We start from the raw sequence: 14,964 nt of genomic DNA, 5'->3' as shown, positions 1-14,964 counted from the left end.
TCATCTCCTATTTCTGCAGTCTTTATTGGCTGTTTCTCCTGCTTTTCTTCAGGTGTGGTTTCAAATGTTCTTGTTGCGATTTAATTGCTGAAGCTTTTTTCACGGTATACAGTATGATCAGGATATTGACCTATTTCTGTTTAACGGAGAAAGTTTAGACATTTCTAAAGATAATAGTTTTAATAACTCATTTCTAATAACTGATTTCTTTTCTCTTTGCCATGATGACAGTAAATAATATTAGACTAGATATGTTTCAAGACACTAGTATTCAGCTTAAAGTGACATTTAACCCAACCAACAATTTTCAAAAGCAATCCAGAAAAAGAAAAGCCCTCGTCTGATTTTGACCACATTCTCACCCTGTTACTTACTTGTTTATTTAATTTTTTGGCTTTGTTTTTGTTTTACCTGCTTTCTGGAACCGTTCTTCCCCAGACTCGAGCTCTGTCGTCGTGGTCAAATCCTCTCTGCGTCTCAAGTCCGCCAACAGACATGACAAGCTAACATTACAAACTGGTTACAGTGGGAAAGCTGTGCATACGGAGCTAAGCAGTCAGCTGGTAGCGCAAACAGGAGCATAAATCGCGGTCTCCAGAAACGTATTTGGGGCTACGTTTTCAGAATGAGCCTGTGTTGTCGATTTGCCCCAAAAATTATTTTAAACCATTAAAAGCTAAACATCATCCAGGTTTCCCCACAATTTAAGCTGATAGGTGCTAGCGTTGTCTTAACTGATGCTCAACACACACACACACATCGGTTAAAATCTCAAAAAAAGTACTCCAGGGTGTCTTGAATCTTTAAAAAGCACTTTAAAGGTTTTAATAATATATGTAGTTATTAGCTGCATTTTTTAATTGAGTTATTATGAACTATACTTGTACAGCATTTATTAATCATAGTTCAGCATTTACTAATGCATTATTAACATTCAAAGTCATGCATGTTCACATTAGAGCAATTCCATGCAAATGTCAACCTTCATTCATTCATTTTCTTTTCGGCTTAGTCCCTTTATTAATCCTGGGTCGCCACAGCGGAATGAACTGCCCAAATGTCAACCTTGCAATGAAAAAAAAATACTTTTCAATAAAATACTGAAACTGTTTCTATGTTTTTTTGCAACCCAGGCTCATTTTAAAAACTTACCTCTACAGACATTTCTGCAGACCGCGAAATACGTCCCGGCAGCACGTTTTTCTGCAGTTTTTGTTTTTGTGAATCCAATAGAGGTCGCTGTGTACGCTTTTGAGATCTCAAATTTCCTTTGTGAGTGCTATTCGCGCCTGCTGTTCTCGTGTCAATCCACCAGAGGCCGCTGTCGACTCACTTTTTGACCGACAAAGCAAACAATCGACTGACCCACCCTCCTCCTTCCCTAAACCCAACCAATTTTATCGATTGACCCGCCCACCCACTTCCCTAAACTCAACCAGCACGTTTCAAAATCAATCCAAAAAAAAGAAAAGCCCTCGTCTGTTTTTTTTTTTTACCACGTTTTCAGATTTTACCACGTTCTCACCCTGCTATTTACTTGTTAGTTTTATTTTTTGGATTCTGTTTTTGTCTTACCTGCTTTCTGGAACCGCTCTTCACCAGACTCGAACCCTATCGTCGTGGTCAAATCCTCTATGCGTCTTAAGTCCGCCAACGCACATGGCGCGCTAACGGGACAAACTGGTTGCAGCCGGAATGCCATCCATACGGGGGTGGGCGGTCAGCTGGTAAGCGTGAAAAGGAGCGGCGTCACACCGCCCCGTAGCGTTCGTTTAAAAAACAAAAGATGAAATGCAGCCATACGTACCTCTGGCTACGTAATTTGCGGTGTCCAGAAACATCTGTAGGGCTACGTTTGCAGAATGAGCCTGTGTTGATTTTTTTTGGTGCAAGCAAGTATTTTACAACACTGTAGGAATACTCAAAAATGTCTCTGTCAATGTTTTTAAACTATTTTATTTGATTTACCAAAGTCCTACAAGTGGCAATTTCACATCCGTCACATCCATAACGGAGAGGAGTCACATAACCAAGCTTTTCCCTTATATATGCAAACATGTCAAACACAAAAAAATCAGTCATGTTTGTTCTATTGTGAGCAACTTTTATCCTTTTGATTACCATTATATATATTTTTTTTTACAGTGGAGACAGTGGAGATTTAGAGACAGGAAAGCATGGGGAGCAGAGATGGGGAAGGGTCGGCAAAGGACCTCGAGCCAGGAATCGAACTCGGGTCGCCGTGAACACCTAGGTGCCATGTGTCGATGCACTAACCGCAAGGCTATTGGCGCCGACCACAGACTCTTTTTGTCACATGTTTATTTTCCTCATTTAGAGCACAAAACATGTTTACAGATTGATATTGTTCTGATCCCTGAACTCTGGTTAGTTGTTCTGAATAATATAAACAGATGCTTCACATATAATGTTAACTATGTGAATTGATGTTTTAAGTTTTTACTGCAAATGTCACATCTATAACACTGGAATTGCTCATTAGTTAGTGCACCGTGAGTTAACATGAACTAACAACTGTATTTTCAGTAGTAAATGCGTTAACTAACCTTGACTAATACAAGCTTAATGTGAAGTGTTCGTGGTTTAGCATGTGTGTGGATCTGCTTTGGCCTCAGTTGAACCGTCTTGAGTGAAATGATTGGATCTGAAGAGTCTGCAGATCGATGAATGAACGCAGTCTTTCTCTTCAGTGGCCAGCTTCATCATTCACAACAAACGCTGTGTTTTTGGCTGCGCTGACAGCTAAAGTGATGCCTCTGAAGTCTCATTTAGTTTGATAGATCGCTGGGCGTCCGCAGAGCTGATCTGCATCTAAAGTTTGTCTTTCTGTGTTGTTCTCCGTTTCACTGCAATCTTTACTCTGACCTTTTCCACACGGCTTTCCTCATTCATTATGCCTGTCAGCGAAAACGTGTCACTGCGAGTTTAAAAACAAAAACACCAGCTAAATTATTTTCATGGGTAAAACCACAGACTCTAGAATACACAAGACATGCCACTCGTATAGTTTTAAATGGAGAAAAGTGTATCGGTCATTCAGCGATCGCTATAGACTGACGTTATTCTGGGGGAGAAGCTCAGACAAGATGTGTGTTTTTATGGTCAACTAGCACACTGGATTCTCAGCGAATACTTGCTTCACAAACATGAGAAACATATCCACATAACACTTGAAATCTGTGCTTTTAAATGAACCGACCACACTTGAAAGTTTTCTGGTTATATAATTTGTATGAAACAAAGGTAAGATGCAGTCCGTCCTGTCAAACGCACATCACATGACAGCAGCTACTCAAACACCCACAAACTAATAAACAAAGAGTGGCTGTTATCTCTGGGGGAGATTCGCCATCAAGACACTTGAGCCCAATCCCAATTCTACCCCTTAGCCCTTCCCCTTACCCATACCCCTGGTTTTGCGCATGCACGCCAAGGGGTAGGGGTGTCCCAATTCTCTTTAGCTTGAAGGTGTAGGGCTAAGGGTGAAGCCCATTTTTCACGACCACACTCGAAACCAAGGGGTCAGAATACTCCAGCCACAACGGCAGCATTGCTGCACTCGGAAGTAAGGAGATCCCAATCCCCACACACCACCCCCCCATTCCCCCCCGGCTGCACCCCCCCCCCCCCCCCCTTCCCTCCGGCTGCTCTCTTTGCAATCACCATAGCATCCCTCCCCGCCCACTTTGCAATCCCCCCCCCCCCCCCCCCCCCCCAAAACCAACACCACCCCCTGCCACCTCTCTTCACTTTACGATCGCCACCCGCCCTTCACTTTGTGATCACGTTGAGCACCTGCCCCTATCAGGGTCTGTGCACGAGTCTGTTCATAACAGCGTTCATCATTTACTGCCATGCTTTAAAAAAAGAACACTGAAGAAAACTCGCTAAATTTCACAATCTATAATCCATAATAAAAACTCCTGTATAGTCCCACAACATTCTGACACTTGATGGCACTCGAATACCCAGTCAGAAAAGTCTAGTGTCTGGGAATGAGCTGTTTACAGTGTCTGCTGTAATGTTAATGTTGTTTTGGTGTGTTTACATAGATGAATATGGCCACTGTGTAAATACACAGTACAGCTACTATCTGATTGCCACATTAGATCATTATGATAACATGATATATGCCTTCAGTGATTTCCTGAAGATAAATACTAAAACACAACTGTAATAACTGGTAATCTGTGTGTAGCTTGTCTTTATTTATTTATGATTGGTATAATGGGTAAAACAAAGACCATGCGGGTCAGGTAGTTGAAACGGAAAGCTACAAATAATTAATTCGTTATTAATTAATTCATTATTCATAAATAATTAATTCACCGCCGCCTATGACGACGATGCCCTCATCCATCGCGATGTTTCACTTTAGACATCGTACGATGCCAAATTGGTCGACGTCGCCCAACCCTAGGTCCTGGTTAAATAATTAAATAAATAAAACATAAATAAATAGAGTGAAATGACTTGCTTTAAAGGGACTTTGGTAAAACTTTGCATTTGTTGAGTGTGCAAACTTTAGCTTCATGTTCACAGTGAATAGTAATAGCAGAAATCATTCTGAATCGCACATTTTCAACTGTTGTGTATTGAAAAAAGGTTTTATTTCTGGTGATTTTATTTGTGTCAGTCTAACTTCAATTATGAAAAAATGTGTGCTTGATTCACTTTTGAACTGTAAAGCAGTCTGCATTTTCATGGTATAGTATTAGGCTCCAATTCTTTAGGTTTACAATGTTGTTTATAGTTTACAAAATTGTTTCTTCGATGCACCGCGATGCAGACGTGGACAATTCGGGACCGGTTCAGTCATAGATCTAGGGCTGGGCGATATGGCAACAAAAAATCTAGGTTTTTTAGAAAGTTTGACAGATTCACGATTTCAATTTTTTTTAATTGTGTAACTAGTCAACTTAAAACATTACAACAACATGACTGAAGTAACATTCTCTTCATAAGCAACTTGAAAAACCATCTGGTTAAGGAACATTGTATTTTTAATGGCCATGCCGTACATAAATTGGTCAACAAGGTGTAAATAAATGTAATTATTATTTTTTTGGGGGGTTTTCACCTTTATTGTGATAGGACAGTGGAGATTTTATAGACAGGAAAGTGTAGGGAGCAGAGATAGGGGAGGGGTCGGCAAAGGACCTTGAGCCGGGAATCGAACTCGGGTCGCCATGAACACCTAGGTGCCATGTGTCAACGCACTAACCACAAGGCTATTGGCGCCAACATAAATAAATGTAAAACAAATTCATGAGTTAAATGTCATTGCAGAAGCTTTAAATATATCTATATGTGTAAATATTGCAGTTGCAGGAATACAGAGGTTTTTTTTTTGCAAGTTTTGCTGAGCCTAGGAAAGATTGGCTGTCAGCTCGGCTTTGACTTTGTCTTCTTCTGATTGAATGACAGGTTGTAATGCTGCTGCCATTTTCTTAAAAAGATACAGTGGTAACTAAGATCAGCGCGGTTTAAACTAATATCGGTGCGGTTTTTCAAATGGCAGGTTTTTACGTCCTTCATAGATGTTGAGAGATTGAGTTTATCGACTTGATAAGGGAATATGTCTTGACAATCCACACAGACGTGACTTAGTAAAGCGTGAAGTCATGTAGGATTTTACTTGTTCCATTAGTCTGAATGTAAATCACCTCTTTTGGCAGTGCTGGAGTAGCGTGAGAGAGTGAACCAAAGTGCGTTTGATGCAAAGGTGTTAACAAAAGAAAAACACAACTTAAGACACTTAAATGCTTGTATTTGTTGTATTTGCACCAGCTGTGTGATGCATGCCCACAACTTAATGCATTGGGTTAAATTAGGCTGTCTTGTCTCTGTGTTCAGTCCGTCACTACCATAATTGAAACCCAGACAGGCAGTCAGGCAGAGTAATACAGAGAGCGAATCAAAGCGCATTGGTGCAATTATAATGAATCTAATATTTTTATTTAAAAAATCGCGATACCTCGATTTAATATAAAATTAAATCGTCTTAAAACGTAAATTCAAATTAATCGAAAAAATCAAAAAAATTGCCCAGCCCTAAATATCTGGTTATTATGTACTGACGTCATTTATCCAACCCAGGCTCATTCTGAGAACGTAGTCCCGGGGACGTTTCTGGAGACCGCGAAATACGTCCCGGGAGGTCATATTTTTGCAGTTTTTGTTTGCGCGAATCCGCGAGAGGCCACTGTGCGCGCTTTTTCCCGCGCCGTTCTCGCGTAAACCCGCTGGAGGCCGCTGTCGAACGACCTTCTGCCTGTCTGTCTGGATGACGGAATGATTGACCGTGTGACCGGCCAATCGGCTGACCCACCCTCCTCCGTCCCTAAACCCAACCAACGACGATTCACAAAAGCCGTCCAGAATAAGAAAAGCCCTCGTCTGATTTTTACCACGTTTTCGGATTTTGACCACATTCTCACTCTGTGACGAACTTGTTCGCTTCATTTTTTGGATTTTGTTTTTGTTTCCTCACCTGCTTTCTGGAACCGCTCTTCCCCGGACTCGAACCCGGTCGTCGTCGTCGTCGTGGTCAGCCCCTCTCTGCACCTTGAGTCCGCCAGAGTACACGAAGAGCTAACCGGACAAACTGGTTGCAGCGGGAAAGCCCTCCACACGGAGGCGAGCGGCCGAAGGGACACACTGCCCCGCAGCGTTCGCTTAAAAAACTAAAATGCAGCCGTACGTACCCCCGGCTACATATTTCGCGCTCTCCAGAAACGTTCCCAGGACTACGTTCTCAGAATGAGCCTGGGTTGCATTTATAACATGTATGCTATGTCGCGGTAGCTTACTATGGTGAGGGAGGCGAGCGTGAGCAATTAAAACACTGTGCATGTACTTGAGTATTTAAAGGTACAGTTCATATATCTGATTGGTTGTATTAAAGGACAAAATTGTATTTCAAATAATATATAAATCTAAATATATTTATAAATTTTTCTTGTGCTGTGAAGTAAAATATAAAACTGTGTATGGAAAGCATCGTCAATGCACCGCGATGCACCGAGATATCGAATTGATCCGCATCGATGGCATGATAATCGTAATCGAACCGAACTGTGAGACCAGTGTAGGTTCACACCTCTAGTAAATGTAAACAGTTGTGGAAGAAATAGCTCGAGGCTTCGCCCACTCAAGAGAATTATTTAAATGAAGGATATCGTGATGTGTTCGTTTCTATATGTTTTGGAAGAGCTTGAGCTCATTCAGAAACAACGTAGAGAAGAAAACTTGTGTGTGTCACTGTGCAATACTTTCATGCTCTAATGGAACGGGAATGTGTAAAATGCATGATAGGAGTCCTTTATTTCCTAATATTTTAGTATAATTAATGACAGACTGTTCAATTTGTTATTAAAGGACACCCAATGGGGAGGGGGGTTATTTATTATTTTAGGAGGCGGTTAAATTTTTGATTTTGTTTGTTTGGCTGAGGGGCCGTTTATGCAATGTTTTTAATCAAAAATGGAAACTTTGTATTTGTTTCGCCTGTTCGTTTACACACTGCAAAAAATGTGAAAATTATTTTTGGAAACTGTCAGTTGGCATTTCATGTCAGTGGAGTTTGCATGTCATCCTCATGTTGGCGTGGGTTTCCTCCGGGTGCTCCGGTGACCCCCACAGTCGAAACACATGCTCTATAGGTAAATTGAATAAACTAAATATTTGGCGGTTCATTTCGCTGTTGTGAGCCCTGATAAATAAGGGACTAAGCCGAAGAAAAATTTACGAATGAATAAATGGATTGAAAAAACACAGATGTTGTGGTGTAGACGTTTAACATTTTCCCAATGCAAAACCTGTCAGTATTTTGGCTATTGTTGTGTGAAAGTAGCCCAATGTTTGTAGCCTGAGTAGTTCCGGCAGGTTTACTTTCCATATCACTCCTAATGATTTCCGTTGTTCATTCATTCATTCATTCATTTTCTTTTCAGCTTAGTCCCTTTATTAATCAGGGGTCGCCACAGTGGAATGAACCGCCAAATATTCTAGCATATGTTTTATGCAGCGGATGCCCTTCCAGCTGCAACTCAGTATTTGGAAAAACCCAACTGACCCAGCCGAGGCTCGAACCAGCGACCTTCTTGCTGTGAGGCGATTGTGCTACCCACTGCGCCACCATGACCAAAAATCAAAAAGCCCCTATTTATTTGTTGTTTTTCAGACATTTGTCAGGTTTTTGTCCTCAAACTGCTCATCTGTGCAGCACTAGTTTCGTCCACATCTCATCCTAAGCCTTCTGATGTGTTTTGGTGGGATTTTTGACTGCTGTAGCTGTGAAAGAACTGTAAGAAATGGATAATTTTTTTGTTTTTCTTCTATTGCGCTTAACAAATGAACAGAGAAGGGTCTCATGACCTTAAGGTTAACTTCACACCATTCTCCAAATTTCAGAAGATAAAATATTGACCCTCAAGCATAACCAAATCACCAGAGAAGGGTCTCAGGACCTTAAGGTTAACTTTCTCCAAATTTCAGGAGGTAGCTATGATAATCACTATTGACACTACAAACCTCAAATTTGGGCTTTGCAATCAGAAATAATGTGCACCTAGCTGAGAGAGAGAGCTGGCCTGATCAACTCACTCCTCTCTCTTACCTAATAGGCCAACCTTTGGCCAACACCCAAATTTTGACTATAAAGGTGAGGGTTTCTTGCTGAAACATTGGAAGCTCAGCCGTGGGATAAGTGCACATCGCCCGGCATTCTCAGACACACGTGATGGTTTTCCAATGTGACTGCAACAGGCTCCCCAGACTTTGAAGAGGAAAATGATGGCACGTCTCTGAGGTTGTTTATACTTGTATCAAATTGCTTGGGGTTTAATTATCTGTCTTTTATTCATGTAATCCTCATTACTCATCTTTATTTCGCATTATAAGCCTTATATGCAGTTTTTGTTGTATTTCGATTAATATTCACGAGTATGATTCATGATTGACTATTATTGTGATCATTTATATCAGCTGTGTGTACCAGCAATAAACAGGTGTATTGCTTGATTAGTATGGTGTATGGACCGTTATTGGTGCCTTCTCTTGTCGATTAGCACCACACTTGTCTCATTTGCATAAACACAAACCATACTAAAACAGTTTTGGTATGCTGAAACATTTTACATGGTAAAAATTTGGGGCATACTAAAACAAATAGCTCAAATCATTCAGCGGAGTGATCTGTAATGCACTCAAAACCTGCCGGAACTACTTTAGCTGTTTATCTGAAAATAACGCCTTAGAATGCTTATCAGCCAATCAGAATCAAGCATTCTAAAAGCCTCCATAGGGTGTAATCCTCTGTGATTTATTGAAATTTAACATCTCTATTCTTTTTGTGTGTGTTTTGCAGGCTAGCGCTCTACGTGTACGAGTACTTGTTACATGTAGGAGCCCAGAAGTCAGCACAGACCTTCCTATCAGAGGTGAGCCAGCGGGAGGTTTATTTAAGCTTCTGCTTATCGATGTGCCATCCAGACACACGGCCCTGTAAGCACCGGCCGGCCTCCTGGGGCTCCGGCTAATTTAATTACACGCAGATGATATGCTGAGCAAGCAGGACACATTAGATGTTTGGTGTCCACTTAATGGGATTGCAGGAGAGTCAGTGCAGCGCTGGAAAAACCACCAAAATTGTTCCAGCGGAAATGCTGGAGCGCCGCTAGCATGTTGATCAGTGCCTTTTATCAAAAATACACTTCATTAAAATTCTATTATACGCAAAGACATCACCTTTTTGAAAAGGAAACTCTATAATGTATATTTGCAGGTTTATTATGTTAGGGATAAAGTATATCCAGGTAGTTGTTACTGCAGAATAAAGCCCTACAAGTTTATCAGCAGCCCAATGCAAAACAGAGCACTGATGTATAAAACTGAAGGGTTTATTCTGTGTAAACAACCATAATGGATGTAAATATAGGACAATTAGACACAAAACATTGTTCTGAGCCATAATAGTTTATTAATTCTTTAATTTAAAGTGAAGCTGACAGAAACGAAAACAGCTCAAGGAGTATACACTAACCTGCGCATTATTCAGACACAAGATGGCGCCAAACAGTCAAAAACGCAAAGCTGACAGAAACGAAAACAGCAGATGGAGTATACACTAACCTGCGCATTATTCAGACACAAGATGGCGCCAAACAGTCAAAAACGCAAAGCTGACAGAAACGAAAACAGCAGATGGAGTATACACTAACCTGCGCATTATTCAGACACAAGATGGCGCCAAATAGTCAAAAACACAAAGCTGACAAAAACAAAAACAGCTGATGGAGTATACACTAACCTGCACATTATTCAGACACAAGATGGCGACAAACAGTCAGAAACACAAAGCTGACAGAAACGAAAACAGCTGATGGAGTATACACTAACCTGCGCATTATTCAAACACAAGATGGCGCCAAACAGTCAAAAACACAAAGCTGACAAAAACGAAAACAGCTGATGGAGTATACACTAACCTGCGCATTAGTCAGACACAAGATGGCGCCAAACAGTCAAAAACACAAAGCTGACAAAAATGAAAACAGCAGATGGAGTATACACTAACCTGCGCATTATTCAGACACAAGATGGCGCCAAACAGCCAAAAACACAAAGCTGACAGAAACGAAAACAGCTCATGGAGTATACACTAACCTGCGCATTATTCAGACACAAGATGGCGCCAAACAGTCAAAAACACAAAGCTGACAGAAACTAAAACAGCTGATGGAGTATACACTAACCTGCGCATTATTCACACACAAGATGGCGCCAAACAGTCAAAAACACAAAGCTGACAAAAACAAAAACAGCTGATGGAGTATACACTAACCTGCGCATTATTCAGACACTAGATGGCGCCAAACAGTCAAAAACACAAAGCTGACAGAAACTAAAACAGCTGATGGAGTATACACTAACCTGCTCATTATTCAGACACAAGATGGCGCCAAACAGTCAAAAACATAAAGATGACAGAAACGAAAACAGCTGATGGAGTATACACTAACCTGCGCATTATTCAAACACAAGATGGCGCCAAACAGTCAAAAACACAAAGCTGACAGAAACTAAAACAGCTGATGGAGTATACACTAACCTGCGCATTATTCAGACACAAGATGGCGACAAACAGTCAAAAACACAAAGCTGACAGAAACGAAAACAGCTGATGGAGTATACACTATGGGTGTTTCCCAGCACTGGGTTGCGACTGGAAGGGCGTCCGCTGTGTAAAACATATGCTGAAGTAGTTGGTGGTTCATTCCGCTGTGGCGACCCCTGATAAATAAGGTACTAAGCCGAAGGAAAATGAATATATAATTAAATCGCACATCTTTTGCAAAGCCGCTCTGGAACAATGATTATTATGAAAAGTGCTACACAAATAAACTTGAATAGAGTTTTATAAGGAAAAGCGCATGTTTGCTTTGTTTTAATCAGCTGCTCTTGAGGGTTTTATTAGTGATGCAATGCTTTTAAGAAAAACCAGAATCATTTATGTCTGAATGAGTTTGTTTAATCTGGCTGAGGCATTGTGGGATTGATCTGTGTGAAGGAAAGCGTGACATTTTGAAGCACCGCTTTGATATTTTTAGTCTCTGTGTGATTTGCATATGAGTCATGCACACTTAAGAGTACGAGCCCTTCTGAGAAACACAATAATACACATTTAGTGCAGCAGTTCTGATTGTTGTTCTAATTCCAGAGCAATGCTGATCATAAGAGCGACAGGCTTTTAATAGTTTGTTCAGATTCGCAAGGTTAACTCGTCTTAGACTGGACTATTTAAAGTGAGATACTTTGTTTAATGGAGAAAACAAAACAGCAGCTGTTGTGGTGCAGTTTTAAGGGATAGTTCACCCCAAAATGAAAATTCACTCACTATTTAGTCACTCTCAAGTGGTTCCAAACCAGTTTCTTTTTCCTGTTGAACAGAAAAGAAGATCCATCGACTCTCATAGTAGGAATAACAAATCCAACATAGGCTCATTCTGAAAACGTGTCACTGTATACATTTCTGGAGATTGTGAATTATGTAGCCAGAAGTATGTATGGCTGCATTTCATCTTTAAAACGAACGTGAAGGGGGCGGTATGACTCCGTTCTTTTTTGTGCTACCATCTGACCGCTTACCTCAGTATGGACGGCTTTTTTAGTGTTACTAGTTTATCCAGTGGCTCGCCGCATCCGTCAGCGGACTTGAGACACAGAGAGGAGTTGACCATGACGATGAGGTTTGAGTCTGGCGATGAACGATTAAAGAAAGCAGGTGAAACAAAAACACAAGCCAAAAAATTAAATAAACAAGTAAATAACAGGGTAAGAGTGTGGTAAAATCTGAAAACGTGGTAAAAAATCAGCCGGCTGCAAGGGCTTTTCTTTTTCTGAATTGCTTTTGAAAACACTGTCGGTAGAGTTTAGCGTGGTCGGTCAGTGGACAGCGGCCTCTGGTGGATATACATGAGAACAGCAGGTACGAATGATGCTTGCGAGAGAAATTTGAGATCTGAAAAAGCGTACACAGTAGCCTCTGGTGGATTCGCGAAAACAAAACTGCAAAAAAAAATTGTGGTGGGCCGCTATCAGCCAGACTCTTATTCCGCGATATAAAAATATAGCCATTAATCTATTTTTAAAGTTGGGTTGGGAGCTGGGTCTGTTCTACGCTAGCTATGATGACTTTCACCTTGATATTTTTACACGGATGTATACCTGTATACAAAAAAGTGCCCTTCTGAATCAAATCAGCAGGATGCCCAACTTTAACTGCAGTTTCAATTTAACTCATGAACATTTCATTCATGCCCCATGACAAACTGGGGTATTAGATGCAAATAAGGAGACTGGTGAGAGTGTTATGGGAAAAATGCGGAGTTTTTTTTTTCTTTTATACCACGTGCGGTATCAAACAATCCACTGTCACTGTCTCCCCTGCTTCTGTGTGTTTGTTTTGCCTCAAATGTAAACTCTCAAATGTAAGCTCTCAGTTTTATCCAAATCCTTCTCTCTTTCTCTCCCCCGACACTCCCACCTAAACAGAGCTAGTCACACCCACTTTCCTGACTTTTTCCAAACTAGAGGTGTGAAAACACCCCGTTGAGACAGGGGGGTTTCATGGCCCTTTAATAACACACGCCAAATGAAGAAACAGTTAGTAAACACAAGCACATCTTATTGAACATCATTTATTTTCATCACCGATTATCATAGTAGAACAGTTTCTCAAGCAGTTTGTGGTGCATTTTGGGAAACAGGAGATGAGCCCCTGGTCTAATGCGCCACCTGGCTTGACAAACCCATTATCAAAGACTTACTTTTAGTCATTATTTGGGTAGCACACATGATCTGAATGCCTTCAGCAGAATTCAAATGAGCCATTTTAATCGAGATTAATTCTAAGATTAATCTGGATTTTAAAAATTAATCTATCCGCCTATAAAAAAACATTATAAATGATGTATACATTACCCCAGAAATGCATACAGGGTTACGCTTTTAGAATGAGCCTGGGTTGAACAAATACAGCGGAAGTCAATGTTTACAGGTTTCCAACATTTTTCTAAATACCTTCCTGTGACTTTAACAGAAGAAAGAAGCTCATAGAGGCTTGAAACAAGTAAAAAGTAGTTATTTTAGGGTGAACTATCCCTTTAAATGGAGTACAAACTGAATAGATTAAAAGTGACATTATTAATGATCCAAAATTAGAATTTTTGAATTTCTACATAATGAGAAAGTGTAAAAGGTATCACAGCTGTAACAATTTAAAAGGTCTAAAAAAGAGGTTATGGAAAAAAGATTGAAGAATGCTCTAATTCTTGGTTATTAACCAAATTACCAAAAATTCTGGATTTTTTTGTTATTGGTGATAAAATTATTGTTAATTGAAACTGCTGTATTAAAGAGAAAACTCATTCAGAACTGAAAATTCAGTTATCATTTACTCACCCCAAAAATAATATATCTTAAAGAACCCTGAAGGCCTGTAACCATTGGAAATTGTATTTCCTATTGAAGTCTGAAGTCATTGGATTAGGGAACAACGATGGGGTTCTCAAGGTGAATGCATACCTTGGTTCTAGGTGTCAAACAATAAAAAATAAGGTCAAGAATCTTGGTGTGACTCTGGAGTCTGATCTGATTTTCAGTAGTCATGTCAAAGCAGTTAGTAAATCAGCATACTATCATCTCAAAAACATTGCAAGAATTAGATGCTTTGTTTCCAGTGAAGACTTAGAGAAACTTGTTCATGCTTTTATCAGCAGCAGGGTGGATTACTGTAATGGCCTCCTCACTGGCCTTCCCAAAAAGACAGTCAGACAGTTGCAGCTCATCCAGAACGCTGTGGCCAGAATTCTGACCAGAACCAGGAGATCAGAGCACATCACACCTGTCCTCAGGTCTTTACACTGGCTCCCAGTTACATTCACAATAGATTTTAAAGTATTATTGCTTGTCTATAAATCACTGAATGGCCTAGGACCTCAATACATTAAAGATATGCTCACTAAATACAAACCCAACAGATCACTCAGATCTTTAGGATCAAATAAACTAGAAATTCTAAGAGTTCAGTCAAAGCAGGGTGAATCAACCTTATGCTACTAAGAGCGCCCCCTGCTGCTGAAATCAGTTTCCAGACATGATCAGATGTGCTCCAACATTAGGCACATTCACATCAAGACTGAAACACATCTGTTTAGCTGTGCCTTTACTGAATGAGCACTGTGCTACGTCCCACAGATCACACTGTTATGTCTTATAACCAGTTTTAACATATTTTTATGCGTTTTTATCTCTGTTAATCATTTTTAATTGTTTTAATCGTTTAATTTTCTTGTGTCTTTTGTTGTTTATGTAAATCTCTTTGCATGAAATGTGAAATGGGCTTTAGAAATAAACTTGCCTTGTCTTGTCTGCCTTTAC

General features: G+C 40.3%; 1 protein-coding gene across 1 annotated transcript in view; it reads left to right on the top strand.

The window, feature by feature from the left end:
• ssbp2b (single stranded DNA binding protein 2b) overlaps positions 1-14,964 on the top strand; it is a 129,831-nt gene that overhangs the window by 26,513 nt on the left and 88,354 nt on the right. The window contains exon 2 of the mRNA XM_056466670.1: positions 9,392-9,464. Within this exon, the coding sequence (XP_056322645.1) occupies positions 9,392-9,464 (73 nt within the window). The remainder of the gene's footprint in view (positions 1-9,391; positions 9,465-14,964) is intronic.

The sequence above is a fragment of the Danio aesculapii genome, chromosome 10 (genome assembly GCF_903798145.1).
Source record: "Danio aesculapii chromosome 10, fDanAes4.1, whole genome shotgun sequence".
Taxonomy (NCBI): Eukaryota; Metazoa; Chordata; class Actinopteri; order Cypriniformes; family Danionidae; genus Danio; species Danio aesculapii.
The sequence above is the reverse complement of the archived record's forward strand: the minus strand, read 5'-3'. Positions and strand labels throughout refer to the sequence as shown.